The following is a 20462-nucleotide window of genomic DNA, read 5'->3' as shown; positions in this document are numbered from 1 at the left end:
TTCAAAGCAAACCAAGTTATAGTTGTTACTTCTCTAGACCATTGGTTCACTTTTTTCCTATATACGGGGAAATTATTGTATGGATTTTGAATAACTTCTCTGTGTTTCTTTAGACTCTGATTTGTTAATTTTCAGATTTCCTATTATTAAGTAATTCTTGATGTTTATTTCCAGTAACACTGTTCTTGTGCAAAGAAATTATGCTTTTCCCAATGTATTAGGCTTAGGCCTTCTAAGTTTGTCATAGTAAAATAAATGGTTTATGTAAGTACTGAATGACCAAACACATACTAGATTTCTTTTTATCTACTTATATATTAACATACCAAAACTTCTCTTTCTTAAATTATAGCTATGCATGACATAAGTTAATGCTGTTTATCTCCCTCCATCTTCAACCAGAGGGTATTCACCCCACAACCATTTAGTGTACAGTTTTGGCCTTTTATCAAGGAATCCAAAAGTTTACCTCTGCACGGTGTAGCTAGTGATTTTATTTTATTTTTTTAAGGGGAGGGGCGGGGCAGAGGGGGAGAGAGAATCTTAAGCAGGCTCCACGCTCAGCGACACGGGGCTCGATCTCAGAACCCTGAGATCATGACCTGAGCTGAAATCAGGAGTCGGACGCTTAACCAGCTGAGCCACTCAGGCGCCCCTGGTGTAGCTAATGATTTTAAAACACAGGTATAATCGATTACTTTCCCACCTCTGAGGATGGTATGATCCATTAGAAAACAAGGTTATAAGATGGTTTTGCCCAAGCTGGTGTTTTAAAACAGATGAAGTTGGAAAGTCTTTTGGCTTCTCCAGAGTTGTGTTTTCAGAGCAGTCATTTTGGTTTTTTGCCTTGAGGGGTTGAGGAGTTATAGCATATTAAGTTTAAATTCAGACTTCCCTTGGGTTTAAATCCGGAGAGATTTAGAATGACTATGTTGCAAGAGCTTCCCTAGCTTAGTCCGGGGAGTTAGTATGAAATCCATATTTGCTTGACATCTTGGTAGAATTAGCAAAGCTGTGGACATTCACGGCTCCTTTGTGTGACTTTCTGCCCATCTCGCCTGTCACATGCAGTTGCCATTGTGTTTAGCAGAGTTTTTAGGAGGGCTCCAATTTGTCCACTGAAATTTATGGTGAGAGTTAATGGGAAGTTTCAGTTTGGTCTAAGACTTCTTACCTTTCCCTTGGGAAGTCCATAGGAAATTTACTCTGGCCTTAATGATCAACAAAAAAATGCTCTTGGTTTTTTTTGTTTTTTGTCTTTTTAGATTTTATTTATTTTAAAAAGAGAGTGCATGTGAGCAGGGGCAGAGCAGAGGCGGAGGGAGAGAGAAACTTAAACGGACTCCATGCTGATCATGAAGCCCAACGTGGGGCTCGATCTCACGACCCTGAGATCATGACCTGAGCCAAAACCAAGAGTCGGTTGCTTAACCTACTGAGCCACCCAGGCGCCCCCGAGAAATACTCTTGCCTCAGATTTCTATAAGGTATCAGAGTCAATGATACAAAAATCAAAACAATATTAAAAAGGTACACTTTGAAAAGTCTACCAATCCCATTCCCTTTGCCTCCTACTTATTATTCTCCCTTTTCCCCACAAAATTCAACATACTGTGTACACTATATATTTTTTTTAATAATGTATCCTATAGTTGCTTTCTGCAGTCCTAACTATGGTGCATTTTTACTTTATCAGGTTTTATAATGATTTACAGAAATGACTATACCTACAGTGCCGAAGTTGACACCCTGTATTTTGGAGCAAGATGTTCCATTATTATTTTTACTAGTAATTCACATTTAATGTGAGTCAGGGCTCTAAAAGCATCAAAATGTGCTTGTAATATCCTCCAAAGAAGAGAGGACAACACAACTATAGTACAGTGTGGCTGTTTTTTGTTTGTTTGTTTGTTTAAGATTTTATTTATCTGACAGAGAGCACAAGCAGGGGGAGGGGCAGGCAGAGGGAGAGGGAGAAGCAGGCCCTCCTCGGAGCAGGGAGCCTGATGTGGGGCTCGATCCCAGCACCTGGGACCACAACCTGGGCCGAAAGCAGATGCCCAACTGACTGAGCCACCTAGGTGCCCCTACAATGTGGCTCTTGTCCAACTTGTAATAGTTCTTTAGTCACTGTGGCATCCTGGGGATATTCTCAAGTCCTGTACTTAGTCTATAGCAACTTCCTGCAAAGACATGAACAGAAGATCCTGAAGATACCTGCTGAGATTTGGTTTCCTTTGTCTTCTGAAGTCTTTATGGTTGTTGCTTCTATTGTTTAATGGCCCTTCATGAACTGGAGCTGACCCGATGTCATGATCTATGAAAATAGTTTTTGAGGAAAAATACTGGGAAGACCCATGCTATAGCAGAGCTTTTTCTCTGAAATGTCTTTAATAATAGCATTTAGCGGGCGCCTGGGTGGCTCAGTTGGTTAAGCGACTGCCTTCAGCTCAGGTCATGATCCCAGGGTCCTCGGATCGAGCCCCGCATCAGGCTCCCTGCTTGGCGGGGAGCCTGCTTCTCCCTCTGCCACTCCCCCTGCTTGTGTTCCTGCTCTCGCTATCTCTCTCTGTCAAATAAATAAATAAAATCTTTAAAAATAAATAAGAGCATTTAGCACTCCATATCCCAGGGTACTTACTGTGCATTGATGCCTCCATGATAATCGGCACTAAGGAGTGGAAGCTGAGCACAGGCACTTTGGGCCTTGCGTGGGTCAAAGGGTGTGTTGTGCTTATAAAACAAACTCATTTACATGTACGTACACATTGTCCCACAGACATCCCCAAGCAGAAACCAGGGTTAACTATGAACTAAAGCCCAAGAAAACTTTGGTTGCATGGCCTTTAATGAGGCTTTTAGAGGCTGGGATTTTGAAACCATCTTCTCCAGTGTTTCTCTGCTGTGTTGTCAGGCATCCATTACTTCACTAAAAGTGGACTTCCCTCAAAATATTAACTTCATCAGGCCTGTGTTCTAGTAGGGGCTTTTGGTAGTAGGACTTGACTTTAGCTTTTTGAAAGACAAAGCCCGTTTCCTGTCAGTAATGTTGGGTTAGTAGTGAAAGGACAACCCCTGAAGAGATAAGGGGCCTTAGCCTCCTCTTCTTCTTTCCCGTTTCCCGAGAGGCCGAGCCTCTGGAGAATGGTCTATTCACCTCAAATCTTGAGGCATTTCCATAGCATGATTCTTCCCCTGACCCCTCTACTCCTGCCAAGCAACTACATATACTCTGGGAATAGGAAGGCTGGGAACTCTTACTCAAAATCATAAAGCCAGGTGTAATGGAACTTTCCCTTGAGGAGAGCTGCTTTTTATATATTTTGGACACCTCCCCAGGACTCCGACAGTCACTTTGAGTTTAATCACCTTTCCAACAACAGTCACTCTCATGCAGTTTAAGTGATTTATTGATGTCTCTCAGCTACAGTGGTTATGGTTTCAGGATGTTTCAACCATCAGTCTTTTAAGAAGCCCTTTTCCCTACCGGAGGAGCCCTGCTACTTCATTCCGTTTGACACTCTGTCCTCCTTAACCAGTATCGTTTTTCTTCAGTTCTTCCACTTTGGCAACATAGATCCTCATGGCATCCATCTTGGACATCCCTTTGCTCTCGTTCCATGCCTCCCACTTGGCCTTGGCTTTCACATCTGTAGCAGGTGGGGCGGGGATGTTGCAATCGCCCTGGGTGGCCTGTTTGTAGAAGCTGTACACCAACAGTTTCTCCTGATCACTCACAGGTCCCTTCAGCTGCTTGACAGCAGCGCAGGCCATCTCAAACTCCACTTGGCACATTGGGGGAGCTGAGGCCTGGCCCCTGTGTCCTCTCTAGGGGATAGCTGGCGCTGCAAGCTGGAGGATGGAGAGTTAGAAACACTGGAGGCTAGTGATTAGGTCAGGGAAGAAGGGAAAGGGAGCAAAGGAGACAGGGTAATGTGTGAGAAGAACATAGGATATTCGTGTGTGTGTGTGTTCTCAGAACTGGGGCCCATTGGATTGGATCTCCCCCACCGATGCTCTGGCTAGCAAAGTGCGTTTTCTGGGGAGGGCAACCAGTAACACTTCAAAGGCGCCTATGATGCCAGAGAATTAAGGATACCGTGCTGCAGGGAGAAGGAAGTGTGCTGGGGGGCCGGGGGGGGGGGGGGGATTGCGCGTCTGTGGGGCCGACCCTCTTCAGGGGAAGAAGCCTCTCAGAATGGCACATCTGTGTTGGTGAGTGGGCAGCCTGGGGAAGGCGTTCAGTGCGGGTGACTGTAAGCGGGGGATCCCGGGGGTGGCTGGATGGGAGCGGACGCGGAGCCTGGGACGGAGCGAATGGGTAGGGTCCACTGGGGCTCAGAAAGCTGGGCTGGACAGAGGCGTGGCTGAGCGGCGCGAGCGCAGGGAAGGGGCGGGGCGGAGCACGCTCGGCGGAAGGGAAGTGCGGGTACATGCCTGTTGGCTGGTTGGAGGCCTCGGGCTGGGAGGGGGTGCTGTGGGCCGGGCTGCTTGGGCTACGCGGAGCTGTTGGTGAAGACTGCGCGTGCGCGCGGAGCGGCGGGAGGCCCGCGGCCGGCGGCGCGGAGTCCGAGCTGAGATGGTGGGCGGGGCTGAGGCGCGGCCATTGTCCCGCCCCCCCAACCACCCATTGTGCCGTGGCGCCTGCGCCGCACTCGGGGCGTCGCGGGGGAGGGGCGGCTCGCGCGGCCGCCACCGTCGCCGCCATGGACCTAGGTGGGTGTCCCGACTACCCGTTCTCGGCCCTCGTGGTGTGCGTCCCGAAACCCGCGACCAGGGCAGTGCTGAGTGGGCCCGGGCTAAGGGAGACGTCGGGGTCGGGGAAGGTTTGGGAGGGCGGGCGTGTCCTCGGGGCCGGGGGTCGGGAGGCTTGGCTCCAGCCCCGGCCCCGCCGCTCCTAAGCCTGCATCTTGTACCCTCGGGGCGCCTTTCCACGTGAAGGGCCAAGCGGATGTGGAGTTAGATTTCCTGAAAGTGGACGGGGTTCGTGCACGTGCTTTTTGGAAAATGCCGGGCTCGGAAGACGGCCCCGGGGAATCCCGGATACCCCGACGGTTTCATTTGTTGGACGGCTGCCGCGTTCTTGAGCAAGCGTCTTAAGCCCATGAGGTCCTCCTCGATAAAACGGGGATGATAACGTATCCACCACACAGAGTTTTGGGGCGTTGTGATAGAGAGCACGTGTATAGCGTGTCTGGTACGGTGCCTTGCGCACAGCTAGTTCATCCGAGCAGCAGCGGTGGGGAGCGCCGCGGCAGCCGAGGTGGCACTTTCGAACCTCTGTGCACTTTGATTCAGAGTCCTCACAGGCGGGGTCTGGGAGAGGGGAGGGGGGCGCTAGTATAAATCGGTGGCTCCTTGTCCAGCCTCCCATCCTGCTGGACATGCTCTTAAAGAGATGAGACCAGGAGGCTGTTGTGAGAGAGCTGGGGTGAGGCACCCAAGATGTGCCAGGAACAGGCTGTGGAGAAACGGTGTAGTCCTGTCGCCAGCCAGGTCTTCAGTGGTGGAACAGTAGAGCTCGAAGCTTGGAGCCCTGCAGCTGTGGTGATTTCTGTCGCAGCCCCACCACACTGTAGTTGGGACATCCTGAGCAAATTGTTTCTGAATCTCAGTGTTCCCGTCTCTAAAACAAGAATGGTTCGCAAAAGGTTGATTTGAAGATTAAGAGAGATCTTGCACAGTGCCTGGCAGGGAGTAAGCACTTAATAAACGTACAGAGTGGGCACTTACAAACACCAGTTAACCAGTAGTGGTAAAAACACTTGGGATTTGCCCAGCTATTAACCAGTCTGGGACTTACTCCTTCAGGTAGCACAATGAACATAATGTCTCTGGAATATTGGTACTGGGGGACAAACATCTCAGCTGACTGTGCAATAAATTGAAATTTACAGAGTCATAAGGGGACATATTTGGGGAGCCTAGGAGAGCAGCCTGAGCCAAAAGGGGGGAGCAAATCCCCAGTGAGACCTCTCAGCACCCTAACCCTCCTGGGAGTCTGCCTCGGCCACTGGGAGCCAAGGTGGACTGCCTTCACCAGTTGGTTGCATAGGAGTGTTGATCCTTTGGCCTTTTGCTGCTCCCTTAAAGTCGAGGGGCAGGATCGTTTTTGTCTCCTGAATCAAGATTCTCTTGCTGGCTCCTGGCCTGTGAAATTGGGAAAGATGGGTTCTTTGGGGGCATGAGGGAATGAGGAAGGGGTAGCATCTCCAGGCCCTGGGAAAGGGGGGAGAAGTTGGGAATACTCAACAGTGAGTAGTGTTTGTACTCTGATTTTGTTTCTGGGCCAGAAGCAGCTTACCTGAGGAAGACCTATGTCCTTTCCTGTTACTGAGCTAGGGAAGGCAAAGAATAGTGACAAGGTTCCAGTCCTGCCAACTGGAAAGATCTGCGGGGAATCAACACTTATTGAGCACTCATCAGGCTCTTTGTAGCCAGAGGCTTACAGTAGCTGTATCTTACATCACGCTCAGCAGCTCTGGGAGATGGAATTGGGAGCTGAACAACCAGCTCAATGTTGAGGGCTTGACTAGTATGTATCATTTGATCCTCCCAGTCTAACACAAAGTCTGTATTTTTCCCACATACACAGAAGGGAAGCTTAGAGAAGCTTTAGCTTGTTCTAGATGGTTGAGCTAGGATTTAAAGCAATGTCTAACTAAACATCCCCAAATGCCTTCCTTGATAAGTCTGTTGATTCATGGCTCCCTGGAGAAAGGACTTTTCATTCCTAATCTACTAAAATATTTTTTTTGTATCTACCTCTTGGTTTTTACTAGAGAAGCAGAGCCTTTGGTAGCTTCTTCTGTTCGACAGAAAGAGCTGTGGGGTAAACTGTTTCCCTGAAAGGCAGAACACTTGAAATTTGTTTGCAAGACAAGGCTATAAGAGAAAAGAGGGAAGGCAGGGCTTGTCTGATTGCTTCTGTGCCCACAGCCCTGGCCCCTGCCCCTCTTAGGCTGTATCATTACTTAGAAGCTCAACTGTCAGGGCGCCTGGGTGGCTCAGTCGGTTAAGCGACTGCCTTCGGCTCAGGTCGTGATCCTGGAGTCCCGGGATCGAGTCCCGCATCGGGCTCCCTGCTCGGCAGGGAGTCTGCTTCTCCCTCTGACCCTCCTCCCTCTCATGCTCTCTGTCTCTCATTCTCTCTGTCTCAAATAAATAAATAAAATCTTTAAAAAAAAAAGAAGAAGAAGAAGCTCAACTGTCATGTCCACAGTACGTACTTGTTCGCCCCTGTTGTTTGGTACTGCCCTGCTCGCTCTCTCAGCCCTTCCTCCCCACATCCTCTGCCAGCCCATCCTTTGCTGGAGGGCCTAGCCCTTTCCTTTACACGTGCTTTTCCTGCAGGATCTCATTCACTTTTTCATTCCATTGATCCCCTCTGAGCAGACACCTCCCTGAGCCACATTTCCATTGCAGGAGGACCTCTCTACCTTAATGTTCTACCTCAAACTCCGAATAACCAAAACTGAACAGTGTTCCCTCCAGAGCTGTTCTGATTCTCTGTTCTTCCAGTGATGCCCGTTGTCTTCCCAATCCAGGCTAGAGAGTCTGGGAGTCCTTCTTTATTCCTTAGCTAAGTCCTTTTGATTCCAGCTCTGCAGCGGCTCTTAGAACCAACCCTCCTTCCCCGTTAGAACCCTTATCATCTCTAACCCCAATGACGACCGCCAGCCTACCAACTGATGTCTCTCCATCTAACCTCTACTAATTATTTTAAAGATTTTTCACCACACTCTGTCTTGTGCGGCTTCTCTCTGTGCAGGACTCGTGAATATCTGTGAGGAAATGACTATTCTGCATGGGGGCTTTTTGCTCGCCGAGCAGCTGTTCCACCCCAAAGCGCTGACGGAATTGAAAAAGTCTGACTGGGAACGCGTTGGGCAGCCCATTGTGGAGGCCCTAAGGGAGATCTCCTCCGCCACAGCATGCTCCCAGCCCTTTGCCTGGAAGAAGAAAGCTCTGATCATCATCTGGGCCAAGGTTCTTCAGCCCTACCCCGTCACCCCTTCAGACGCTGACACTCGGTGGCAGGAAGATGTGTTCTTCTCAGTAGGCAACATGATCCCTACCATCAATCACACTGTCCTTTTTGAGCTGCTCAAGTCGCTGGAAGCTTCTGGACTCTTTATCCAGCTCCTGATGGCCCTGCCCACCACTATCTGCCGTGCAGAACTAGAGCGCTTTTTGGAGCACATGTCTATTGACACGTCTTCAAAGGATGTGGCCTTTTTCCTCAGTGTCTGGTGGGAAATGATGAGGCACAAAGGTAATCAGCAGGACCCCCTGCTCTCCCAGTTTAGAACAATGGCCCGTAAGTATTTGTCCTCTTCAGATGAGTTCTCCCACCCTCCAAAGAGGTTTAAGTCAGACCCAGATGTGTGTCCCACTATGCCCCTGTTGGCCATGCTGCTCACTGGGCTGAAGCAAATCCAAAATAGAATCCTGTGCCCAGGGATGAAGTGCTGTGCATTAGCCAACTTGGCAGACATGCTGACGGTGTTTGCCCTGGTGGAGGACGGCCCCCAGGAAGTATCTGCAACCGTGTATCTGGACAAACTGGCCACGGTGATCTCTGTGTGGAACTCGGACACCCAGAACCCATCTCACCAACGGGCACTGGCAGAGAAGGTAAAGGAGGCCGAACGGGACATCAGCCTGACCTCCCTGGCCGAGCTTCCAAGCGAGACGATCTTCGTCGGGTTTGAGTTCCTGTGCAGCCTGCTGCGGGAGTGGGGGGAGGAGCTGCAGGCCATGCTCGCCGGCAGCCAGGGGACAAATTACGACAGCTACCGGCTGTGTGACAGCCTGACGTCCTTCAGCCAGAACTTGAAGCTCTACCTGGATTCTACCAGCTTGTCCACGGAGGAGAGGCAGGTGGTCTCGGAGCTGGCAGAGTGTGTTGGGGACTTCCTGAGGAAGACCACCAGGGTGCTGAAGAACGAGGGCTTTGAGAAGGACATCACCGCCTCGATTGCCATGGCCATCATTGAGCAGAAGATGGACCGGCACGTGGAAATGTGCTACATTTTTGCTTCTGAGAAGAAGTGGGCCTTCTCAGACGAGTGGCTAGCCTGCCTGGTTAATAACCGGGCCCTCTTCCGAGAGCCAGACTTGGTGTTAAAGCTGCTGGAAACAGTGGTGGAAGTTACCATGACAGACAGAGCCATCCCTGAATCTCAGATCAGACAAGTGATCAGCTTGATTCTAGACTGCTATGCAGACCTCTCGCTGCCAGATAAAAATAAAGTCCTCTCGGGCACCCTGCTCTCCTGGGGGCGGAAGGGTCTCTCTGAGAAGTTGTTGGCTTACTTGGACGGGTTTCAGGAGGACCTCAATACAACTTTTAACCAGCTCGCACAGAGTGCCTCTGAACAGGGCTTAGCTAAAGCTGTAGCTTCTGTGGCCCGCCTGGTAATATTGCACCCGGAGATCACCGTGAAGAAAATGTGCAGCATGGCTGTGGTCAATCTTGGCACCCACAAGTTCCTGGCTCAGATTCTCACTGCCTTCCCCGCCCTTAGGTTCGTGGAAGAGCAGGGCCCCGATCCGTCCACTACTTTTGTGGTGTCATGCCTCAAAGAAACCGTCTGGACAAAGTTCTCTACACCCAAGGAAGAAAAGCAATTTTTGGAGCTCCTGGGCTGCCTAATGAATCCTGTGAAGCCCCAGGGTATCCCGGTTGCTGCTCTTCTTGAGCCAGATGAGGTGCTAAAGGAGTTCGTCCTGCCTTTCTTGATGCTAGACGTCAAAGAGGTGGACCTCAGTTTGAAGATCTTCATCCAGACTCTTGAAGCAAATGCGTGTTTAGAGGAATACTGGCTCCAGGCCTGCTCTCCGTTCCCCCTCCTCTTCAGCTTGTGCCAGCTGCTGGATTGCTTCAGCAAATACTGGCAGCTCCCCAAGGAGAAACGGTGCCTCTCTTTGGATGGGAAGGATCTGGTGATCCATATCCTGCAGATCCTCTGTGAGATTATATTGGCGAATGCTGAGACCTTCTCCCCAGACACCTGGATCAAGTCCCTGTCTTGGCTCCACCGGAGGCTGGAGCAGCTCGACTGGACGGTGCGCCTGAGAATGAAGAACCTCTTTGAGGGCCACTTCAAGTGTGAGGTGCCAGCCACGCTTTTTGAGATCTGTAAGCTTTCTGAGGATGAGTGGACCTCCCAAGCCCACCCTGGGTATGGTCCGGGCACAGGACTTCTTGCCTGGATGGAGTGCTGCTACATGTCCAGCAGCATCTCTGAGCAGATGCTGGCCCTCTTGGTGGTAGATGTGGGCAACCCTGAGGAGGTCAGATTGTTCAGCAAGGGCTTTCTGGTGGCCCTGGTACAAGTCATGCCTTGGTGCAGCCCCCAAGAGTGGCAGTACCTTTACCAGTTGACCAGGAGACTGTTGGAGAAACAACTCCTGCACGTCCCCTATAGCCTGGAATATATTCAGTTTGTTCCTCTGCTCAACCTGAAGCCCTTTGCCCAGGAGCTCCAGCTCTCCGTACTCTTCCTGAGAGCTTTCCAGTTTCTCTGCAGCCAGAGTTGTCGTAATTGGCTTCCTATGGAAGGCTGGAGCCATGTAGTCAGACTTCTCTGTAACAGTCTGACCGATCTCCTGGACTCCGTTAGGTTGATACAGTCAGTTGGCCCTTGGGCTCAAGAACAGGACCTGACCCAGGAGACCCTGTTTTTTTATACCCAGGTATTCTGTCATGTTCTGCACATCATGGCCATGCTCCACCAAGAGGTGTGTGAACCGCTCTACGTTTTGGCCTTGGAAATCCTCACCTGCTACGAAACCCTGAGCAAGGCCAACCCTTCTGGTAGCTCCTTGCTCCAGAAGGTAAATGAGCAGCGCTTCCTGAAGTCCATCGCTGAGAACATTAGCCCTGAGGAACGGCGCCAAACCCTGCTGCAGAAGATCAGCAACTTCTGATGTTTGTACTTCAGAGAACGGCAGGGCCCTGACTTGGTGGGGTCTACAGGGCTTGAGCTGAGAAACACGAGCTTTTCGGTTATGTGAAATTGTACACAAGCTAAAAAATATATATGGCAATAACTGTAAAGAAAATAGTTTCTTAGGTGTTTGTAACATACAAATTATAAAATTCTCGTTTGAGTTTCATCGTCTCTCTTTGAGTCTTTCTTGTCAATAGTCTAGGCTTAGATATGCTCTGCGATTGGGCTCAACTAGAGTCTTAAAGAACAAAGCAAGCTGTGAGGAACATGTTCATAACTGGATTTATCCACCTTAGAATTTGGCAAAGAAGTCCAAAGGTGAAACCACCCAAGTGGAAAAATTACAGGTATTCTGTTCTTCTGCACTGTAGCCCTCTTCAAGAGCCATTTCGTGGTGTCTTGGAAGGGGCAGCCAGGGGGAAAAACTCTTCTTCTGCCACCAGTTGGCCATGTATTTGTGAACCCAAGAGGCCTGCCCCACTGTAAAAGGAGAACACTGGACCAAGAAAATTAAATGTCAGGGAGTAGACTAATAACCCCAAGAAAATGGGTGTGTTCTGAATGGAGGACTTAAGCCATACAGTCTGAACTCCATTTAGTGGATCCAGGAGGGGCTGTGTGAAACAGTCTGGTGAACACCAGAGGTGGGTTTAAAGGATGGGTACAATCATCTTCTGCCTGGGGTGGGCTGTCCTGGTTTTCAGGGGTGAGTGGGAGCAGTGGTGTACACAGAAGCTTAAAAATGTGACCTTCCCATGTCCAGTGGGTATCACAGAACTAGGAGAACTGGTTGGGGAGGTGTTTAATTTGAGAGGCAAGGAGGGAAAAAGGATATGCCCCATCACCTTCATACGCTTACCCGCACTCTAAATGAGGTATTATTCTGGTCCCCTCCCAGGTCCTAATTGGGATTCACGTAGGAAGGGAAGACTGCACCAGAAGTTGCCTGACCACTGGGCTTGAACTCTAGGACCCAACGATGTACTCCGGAACCCCCAGAAACATGTGAGAGTAAGGTCTGAGCCAGGCCCTCCTGAACGCTGCAAGCGTGACCACACCCCTCCACACCCTGCTTCTGCCAGTTGCGTGGTGGATGCAAGCACAGACCAGAAACGACAGCACACAGCGGGGAGGCCAGTCAGGTCACAGGATGGGTCTGAAAAGAAGTTCGTATTGATGTATTTCACAAATGAGAAGAAGCCTGGGAAATATTAGTGCACTTTAATCACCACGGGGGTGATTTATAAAGATATACGGACAGTAAACAAAAATGGTAAAAAAAAAATTACAGCATTTGACATTTTTTAAATGGCACCCATTAAAGACTGAAATAGAATTTGAGACACTGTTACATATTGAGTACTTTACAAGTTCATGGACAACAAAGAATTAAAAGGCACTTTAAAACTTCTAGATTTTTACTACCATTTGAAAAAAAAAATTCATGGTAGCAGTTTCTAAAACCCATCCTAGTGGGTAAGGAAGAATTAGTGTTGGCACCAGAGGATCCTATTTGCAAACGGTAGCTGAGTCAGTCCATGGGATGGATTTTGGCCAGGGCTGTCGTGCACTCTTGTTCTCCAGCCTTCTGCGGCGAAGTGGCAGTCTGCTCCCGTGGGAACAGGCTTTGGAACAAGCCCTGGCTTACCGGGAGGCAGCCCGGATGAGACCTCTCACGGTGTGAAATACAGAAGCCCGTTTCCACGTCCTATGAAAAGGACAATGTCAAAGAGGGGGGTTCCCCAGGAAAGAGCTCAATAGGCACCATGTCGCTTTACCCCTACAGTTTTAACAACAGCATCCTGTGCGTGTGGACGTGGGGAAAGCTGGGTTTGAGGGGACATGCTAAGAAAGGAATAGTATTTGTGAGTTTACGACAAGCTCACAAGTTCGACACTGGTCTTCCCAAGTCAGCCTGCAATGCGCTGACCTGTGGGCCTCCCTAACTACTCAAGTGCTTCAGGATCCCCTCCCTGCCTCTCACCCCCCTGCCAGGGAGACTTCTGAACGGAAGTCAGGAGTCATGGGAATTCAGTGTTGGCACGCGGATGACAGGATGAGGCACAGGACCAATGGGTTATCTAGTAAACAGTAAAATACTACCTACCCACAATGATTTGCCCAGGCCAACATCATCAAGAACGTATTTCAAGAACCAAGTTCATCACTTGCTGCTGCTGGCCCAGTAAGTGTAGATACTGCCCTGAGTGGTCGGAAAGGCGGGTAGCCGCCCATATTCGGGCCAGGCGGGTGCCCAGACACTTCACCCTAGTCCACCTGTCTCCACACCCCATGCTTCTTTGAGGTACACAAAGCAAGCAAGCTGGGAGGAACATGTTCATACTGGATTTATCCCAGAATCCTTGAGGTAAGACTCAAGGAAGGATCCTGGGGCTTGCGTTAAAACCACCTTGCTGCCAGTGGAGGTCTGACAGGATCCAATCGCTGTTACTTAGAAAAAAAGTGCGTTTGCAAAAGGGGCAGGTTAGAAGAGGGAGGTCAGACGAAGATTCTTTAGAAAAACTCAAACCCATCTGCTTATCAATACCCAAAGGGCTGAAGCCACCCAGGGCACAATTTGGTCCGTGGGAATACTGAGTGGAGGAGGCACCCTCACTGCCTGACTCCCGGGAGCACCTAGCTGTCCTTTTTGTCTGGGGGGGGGGTCAAAGAGCCGGGTTGCCTTCTTGCACAGCAGAGAGAACCAGTAGATCTGGGGAGCGATGAGGAAGGCATTGGCCACATTGCAGTAGAAAGGGATACTGGACGGCACTTGGAGTAGGCTTAGTCCCTGCTGCTGGCCGTACGACCAGTACATGAAAGGGAAAAGAAGGATCCGACAGGAAAGGAAGGTGGTCAGCGTGAGGATTCCGTTAGCTTTGAACAGGAGGGTATGCTGCTGCTTCAGCTGCAGGAGAAAGGGGAGGAGAAGGCCGTCAGCGAGGCTGCACCTTCCGGGAACCACCCGCCGGGGGCCCGCAGCAGGAAAGCCAAGCATCGGGTCTCCTGACACGTGTGGCAAAGCTGGCTGAGTGCTGCTCCCTTTATATGTGCACGCAGGCTCGTAGTTTTTCCAACATTGATACTGAGTTTGGCCTAAGCCCCCCAGCCGACAGGCACACAGGAACAGTGGATTTAACAACAACAAAACAAAACAAAAAACACCAAAACAAAAAAAATCTGCAACCAGGAAAAAATACCTAAAAAACTATCAAATTTGAATCAAAAGTACAATTTCACACCACCCCCCCCCAGGCTCAGAAGACCAACTGACCTTTGCATCTGTTGAAGGATCTCCTGTCCCACCATTCCTAGCACTAAGGGGTTTCCACAAGCCCCCCAGTCCGCCAGGGGAGAGCGGGGCCCGCTTCCTCTCGTCACTACGGCCATGGCATCTGTACCTGAATCAGAACTCGGCCCAGGGACACAAACGGAGTGCTCAGTTCTGCCATGAAGATGCAGCCAACAAAGAAGTCCCCAAGGTCTCCCCTGAGCCTCTGCAGAGGAAAAGGGAAGAAATGGGAAATAAGAACTAGAGGTTAAGGGACCACCGGGAGGAAAATTCTAACGAGGGCTATTGGAAAGGGTAGTCATGAGAGACCGTGAAGGGAAAGGGAAATGCTAAGTGAGTGAGTACAGACCTGGTTAATACTCTGCTGCTTCCACAGCAATAGCACTTGGAGGGTCAAATCCCCTAGGATCCAGAGACAACTTCAGAGATCAGCTGATCGCATCACACCCCAAGCTTTTTCTGAATTTCAATGTCAGCCGGAAGGAACCGTGTAGCCTACTTTTGGGTATCTACCTTAGTCATGCCAAGGGCACTTGGCCAGTTTAATTCAACAAAATATGTGCCAGGCCCCGTGCTAGATGTCAGGGTCCCAAAGCAATCAGGAGAAACTTCTTTAAGAATGTAATGTACTCCCCACCACTCCTTTTATCTTGTCAAAAAAACAGGACAGCACAGAATAGCAGCTCTGTCACTGACTTCCACCGAGTACAAGAAGTAAACTCTTAGAGCCCCCAGTTTCTTCATCTCTGCTACAGGGCGAATAATATCTAATTGTCATTTCTCATAACGCCTAATTATTAGTAGAAAGCGATGAGCTTTGCAGTCCAGCACCTGTCACTCAGGAACTACTAACTGCCTTTCTGCATTCCCGTCTCTCTTCCTCGTTGGGGGCGGGGGGGGGGGGGGGCTTCTGGGGAAAAGGACCCGAGGAGAAATGAGAAGGCCGTCTGCTTGGAGAGCGAGCTTTCGTGCCATTGGTACAGCACATTTGGCACTCTTTGGCATCACTAGAGCAAATCACCGGGTGACTGAGCTGCTCTCCTTTTTTTAAAAACAATTTTTAGGTTGTTTTGTATTGTACTGGATACTGTTTTTATATCGTATAAACGGAAGGCAGAGCCTCTGGCGGAGCCTAGGGAATCACAGAGGGCTGGGGGCCTGCAGAAAGGGTGACGCTGGTAAGGAGGACCAGCAACACTGCAGAGGGCACTTCTGTCCTGTGGGATCTGCCGGGGAGGTTTTACTCCGCAAGCAAATGGCACCGGAGGAAGGGGAAAGGAAGAGGGACAGTCCAGGCTCGTAAGTAATGGTCAAGATACCCAGTTTAACAGGAGGAAACGAGGGACCAAGTCTGCTGACGGCTGTTCTGGAAGGCCGTACCTGGGCAACTGGCACAAGGGCAAACAGAATGACCGCGTGGTGCGCGACCATGAGGCGGTTTTTACTTAGGAAGCTCCGAAAAGTGGTGAGCGAGTGTCTGTGGTTCCGGTCTCTGGTTCGGTACCACTCACAGAGGTACATGGCGTAGGAGTCGTAGATCATGTACGGAATCAAGAACCAGACATACTCTCGGGCAAGCCAGTGCCTAAAAGAAAGCATATGAACAGTCCCTGAAAGGATGATGGATGTCAACTGCGAAGGCCCGTCAGCCGCTTCTCAAACACATCCCCTTCAGCCCTGTACCTAATCAGCTATTTTTACTCCAAACTCTTTACGAGGAAGATGCTGACAGTGATAAATAAGGTGAGTGAAGAGTTTTCTCTCAACTGCGAGGCCAATTAATAAGTGTCAGGGGCAGAAAGCAGGGGACTCACTCAGCACCATGTGTTTCAGTAACTAGCTTCACCATTTCCCTGATTTAGCTACTCCTTTCTAATGGATTTTTCTGGCATTTTGTGATATAAGCTAACTTTGATATAGATATCTCTATAAATGATTCATTAGCCCCACCAAGAAACTTGAAGGTATCCCAAATGCCCAATCCAATATTTCCAGTTTAACTCCACTTAGTTGCTCAATAGTTGGGAGTTTCCTTGTGTATCTGCTTGCAACCCCACTTAGGGAGTCTCTGGGAAGCTCTTTACAATTCTATGGCTAATCCCAATTCTGCTCATTAAGAAAAATACATCTGGGGGCGCCTGGGTGGCTCAGTTGGTTAAGCGACTGCCTTCGGCTCAGGTCATGATCCTGGAGTCCCGGGATCGAGTCCCACGTCGGGCTCCCTGCTCAGCAGGGAGTCTGCCTCTCTCTCTGACCCTCCCCCCTCTCATGCTCTCTATCTCATTCTCTCTCTCAAATAAATAAATAAAATCTTAAAAAAAAAAAAAGAAAAATACATCTGGAAAGGAGCCCGGAGTTCAAGGACTACCTTACAGCAATCAGATACCAGAAAAGAAGCTGGGACAAAAGACAGTTTTCCCATTTACTTGCCCAAAGGGGTTAGATCCGTATTTGCTGAGTCTAAATGACTGCTTATCACAGTCCCAGAGCAGATTAGAAGGAAAGTCTCTAATTTCTACAGTTTTGTTCCCAATTGAGAATCATTCTACAGAAAATGTGGGAAAAATCAAAATAGAAATCATATACTCTGCTGAGAAGGATTGGCTTCACTCAATCAGCACATTTTTACTGAGCACCCATGTGTCAGATAGAAGAAACCGTTTAGTTTCATGGCTTGGCATTCCCAAACTACCTGAACCCCAGCATCACCTGCAGTGCTTGGTAAGGACTCTACTCTCCAGAGACTCGACATGCTAGGCCTCGGGAGCTCAAATCTGTATTTTTAACTTTGTCTCAGGTGATTTCCTAAGAAGCCAGTCCACTGAACTGCAACACTGGCAACATACTCTAGTGAGGGTGCCATTCAAATTTCTGTTCTGAACGGGTCCACACTTACCACGGCATGACTGGATCATTAAGAAGCAATGAAACAGGCAAACAAGTAAGTAATGGCAAATACACTAGATGTGTATGTGAATTCATTAGCCAGGTTCCATTTAGGTAAAAAGGTGTGATATTTATTCTACTGCCCATCTATGGTCTCCAATTGCTTTCTTGAAGCAATTCCAAGTAAAAAAGCTATGAAGAACGACTAAAAGCTTAGCTGAAATATAACCGGCCCCTCCCCTTGAGTGGGGCCTAGGATTTTAATATTTTGCACACCGTACCAATTCAATGAGATCTGAAATTGTGTAGAATTCTCTGAAGACTTATTAACAAGAGGTTTGGATTATAATCTTTTTTTTTTTTTTTAAAGATTTTATTTATTTGACAGAGACACAGCGAGAGAGGGGAACACAAGCAGGGGGAGTGGGAGAGGGGGAAGCAGGCTCCCGGCCGAGCAGGGAGCCCGATGCGGGGCTCGATCCCAGGACCCTGGAATCATGACCTGAGCCGAAGGCAGACGCTTAACCACTGAGCCACCCAGGCGCCCCAAGAGGTTTGGATTATAATCTTAACTACCACCAGCCTGGGACTTAACTTTCTTTGTAGTATCAGGATAATTCTTGTTTTCCTTTCCTGACAAAGTTCTTGTGTGGATTAAAAAACTAGAAGTGTTAAAGTCCTTTTAAATTAAAAAGCACTATCCAAATATAAGTGCTTAAACTGGTAAAATTGCCTAGGGCTATGACTCTTAGCCCGTTTAGGGATCTGGACTCCTTTAAGAATCTCCTGAAATCTTTGGTCCACCACCACATTATGCATATAATTCAGGGGGACCTATAGATATATATTCTGTATGAAGGCATAAGATGAAAAGGCATATAATAGGGGCACCTGGGTGGCTCAGTCGGTTAAGCATCTGCCTTCAGCTCAGGTCATGATCTCAGGATCCTGGGATCGAGTCCCATGTCAGGCTCCCTGCTCAGTGGAGAGCCTGCTTCTCCCTCTGCCCCTCCCCCACTTGAGTGAGTCACACTTCTCTCTCAAATAAATAAAATCTTAAAAAAAAAGGCATATGATAGAAAAATATTTGAATGTATAGCATATGAGCCCCCAAAGGCCTTTTTTTTTTTAAAAGATGACCTAGGTGCCTTTAGAACATCCTTACGCATACACGCGAAGGCGGAGGGCACAGAAAGGTGTCTGTCTCCATTCTGTGCCCAGAGAATCTAAGGCATAAAGATACACAAAAGGAGGAACCTGAAAACCAAACTCAGGTGTGCTACCATGATCCAGCCCCTAAAAACACAGAGCTTCTGAGGGGAAAACACAAATATCTTCTGAAATGTATAGTGGCTGCCTGCTGCTTGCCCTCATATCAGCTCAAAAAAATGCTGCAAAGTCACATTTGTCACTTTAATCTTTGCAAAGGAGGCTGGTTTCAAGTTTGATGTGACAAACGAGGCAGTGAGGGAACTTGTTGCATGATCAGAAAATGCTCGATGAAAATAAAAAATTGAACCCAGCCAAGCAAATGCTGTTAGCCTTTGGTGTGTGCAGTCAAGGTCACTTGACCTATCTTGTCTCAGCATCTATAATTCATTGCTGATAGCTGGTTTTGTCTAAAAAGAGGCATAGGAAGAAAAGCACAAAAGTCACAATGGCAGGACTAATCCCAAGTAAGATCCAGACACTGAATTTGCAGGCCACAGGGAAATGGATACCCCACTCCTGCTCCCATCCCATTCCAGTCTCAACTCGTAAAAAGCAGGACACTTTGCAGAGTCAACATGCGAAAGTGACTAGGAAAGGCTGTGAGACTTTCCCTGCACATCTGACTATCACTCTTTAACGAGAAGAAAGTAAGAGTGGTTCTAGGAAGACAGGTGAAAATAATGGCTTTTTAGAAAAAAGGGGGGGGGGTCCACAATTGCCCAGGTCTAAACACTATACCAAGTAGACCGCCCTGGTCTTTATGATTTGTTTCACTAGATGCACATTTCTTGACCTGCCTCTGGACTGAGCTCTAATTTGGGTACAGGTCAGTTTCCTGAAAGCACTAGAAACCTTTTCATTGCCTTTAGCAAATCCAGAGGAAACAAGGGAGCAGCACTTGTAAAGAAAGGATTGGTGGATTTGTTCCTTTCCACAGAGGGTCTCTGCTAACCACACTGGACGTATGTTGGCCAAAGAATGCTCCAGGGCAGGACTTGAGTGAAATCATTTAAAAGACCCAAAAGCCAGACTCCCACTTCCAAGTAATTCTCACACTTAGGTATCTCATAAAGAACTTGAATCGATGGGCTACCTTAAATTAGACTCAGACCCTGTCATTCTCTAGTATTTCTTCAGTTTACTTACTCCTAAGTGGGAGAGGCTGAAAGAGGTAAGGAGAGGAGGAGGGACTGATTATGGTGCCCGAGTTCTCCCACCAGTCAGCTACCTAGCCGCATGTGCTGATACAAGAACGAGCGCCTGGAGCCGCTCAAATGTGGAAACTCCAACAAAGCTCAGCGCCCGTCGTAGGTGCTGCTTTCACCTGGCATTGGATGTTACCTGTCGGTGATCACGTCGCTACAGGAGCGGATGATGACGATCCCTGACCCGGTGGCCAACACAGCCTGCACTGAAGAAACCAGCCTAACGTGCGGCAGAAAAGAAAAAAAAAAGAAAGAAAAATCCAGTCCAGTGGACAGCGTGAAGCCCAGAGCCTTCAACCTGCCTCTCCCCTGGGCTGCCAGTGCGGGGAGGGAGAGGGTGCGCCGCCGCCGCGCTCCCGACCCCAAGGCAGCGGGCAGACGGACCAGCAGCCTCCCGCCCGGTCGTGCCCCGCGCGGGCGCCCTCCATCCTCCTCCCTCTCCCTCCCCGGGAGGACGCCGGGCTCTGCGGAGAGCTCCGGCCGGCGCCCCGGAGGGGCAAGGCACCAGGGAGGCAGCCCCCTCGCTTCCTGTCGCCCCCCTTTTCCGCCCTCGGCGCGGCGCAGGGCCGGGCGCGGGCGGGTCGGGTCGCGGGGCAGCCGGCGCGCGGCCGGGTGGGGCGGACGGCGCCCGGCCTCGCGCGTACCTGGTGCTGATCATCACGCAGTCGGAGTCGCTCCATGCGGGCCGCGCGCGCCGCAGCCCCCAGGTGCAGAGTGCGAAGAGCCCCGGGAAGAAGAGCGAGCCCAAGGCCAGCGTCAGCAGCATGGGTGCTCCGGGGTCGGCGGCCGCGCTCGGCGCCCTCGGCGTGGCTCCGGTCGGCTCCGCGCGGCTTCCGACTGGCGCGGCCCGCCCGCCCCTATTTCTACCCTCCGCCCTCCGCCCCCGCCCCCGCCCCGGCCCCGGCCCCG

General features: G+C 49.8%; 3 protein-coding genes across 5 annotated transcripts; 1 reads left to right on the top strand and 2 right to left on the bottom strand.

Moving 5' to 3' along the window:
- Nucleotides 1-3531: 3531 nt before the first annotated feature.
- Nucleotides 3532-3861, bottom strand: LOC110593184 (diazepam-binding inhibitor-like 5). Its single transcript, XM_021704422.1, has one exon. The coding sequence runs from the start codon at nucleotides 3793-3795 to the stop codon at nucleotides 3532-3534; it is 264 nt and encodes an 87-aa protein (XP_021560097.1). The 5' UTR covers nucleotides 3796-3861.
- An 825-nt stretch (nucleotides 3862-4686) lies between these two features.
- Nucleotides 4687-11118, top strand: GEMIN4 (gem nuclear organelle associated protein 4). The gene is made up of 2 exons (XM_021704181.1): nucleotides 4687-4716; nucleotides 7772-11118. The coding sequence occupies exons 1-2, from the start codon at nucleotides 4707-4709 to the stop codon at nucleotides 10933-10935; spliced, it is 3174 nt and encodes a 1057-aa protein (XP_021559856.1). The 5' UTR covers nucleotides 4687-4706; the 3' UTR covers nucleotides 10936-11118.
- A 1040-nt stretch (nucleotides 11119-12158) lies between these two features.
- TLCD3A (TLC domain containing 3A) lies at nucleotides 12159-20434 on the bottom strand. Of its 3 annotated transcripts, XM_021704083.2 has the most exons (5): nucleotides 20198-20434; nucleotides 19690-19773; nucleotides 15631-15835; nucleotides 14360-14455; nucleotides 12159-13866 (listed from the first exon to the last, which is right to left on the bottom strand). In XM_021704083.2, exons 1-5 carry the CDS (start codon nucleotides 20317-20319, stop codon nucleotides 13483-13485), a joined length of 891 nt encoding a protein of 296 aa, XP_021559758.2. In that variant the 5' UTR covers nucleotides 20320-20434; the 3' UTR covers nucleotides 12159-13482. The 3 variants fall into 3 exon arrangements, with proteins under 3 accessions (XP_021559758.2, XP_044777472.1, XP_044777473.1); XM_044921537.1 differs by lacking the exon at nucleotides 14360-14455; XM_044921538.1 differs by lacking the exons at nucleotides 12159-13866; nucleotides 15631-15835 and having other exon boundaries at nucleotides 14366-14455.
- Between the last annotated feature and the right edge of the window lie 28 nt (nucleotides 20435-20462).

This window comes from Neomonachus schauinslandi, chromosome 15, assembly GCF_002201575.2.
Source record: "Neomonachus schauinslandi chromosome 15, ASM220157v2, whole genome shotgun sequence".
In the NCBI taxonomy this organism is placed as follows: domain Eukaryota; kingdom Metazoa; phylum Chordata; class Mammalia; order Carnivora; family Phocidae; genus Neomonachus; species Neomonachus schauinslandi.
Note: the sequence above shows the minus strand (reverse complement) of the source record. Positions and strands in the feature narration are given on the sequence as shown.

Coding starts and splice junctions, on each gene's coding strand:
- TLCD3A (XM_021704083.2), bottom strand. CDS start 20,319: ATGCTGCTGACGCTGGCCTTGGGCTCGCTCTTCTTCCCGGGGCTCTTC. Junction 15,836..19,689: donor AGCGACGTGATCACCGACAG/GTAACATCCAAT, acceptor GCTTTCTTTTAG/GCACTGGCTTGCCCGAGAGT. Junction 14,456..15,630: donor CCCTTGTGCCAGTTGCCCAG/GTACGGCCTTCC, acceptor TTTCCTCTGCAG/AGGCTCAGGGGAGACCTTGG.
- LOC110593184 (XM_021704422.1), bottom strand. CDS start 3,795: ATGTGCCAAGTGGAGTTTGAGATGGCCTGCGCTGCTGTCAAGCAGCTG.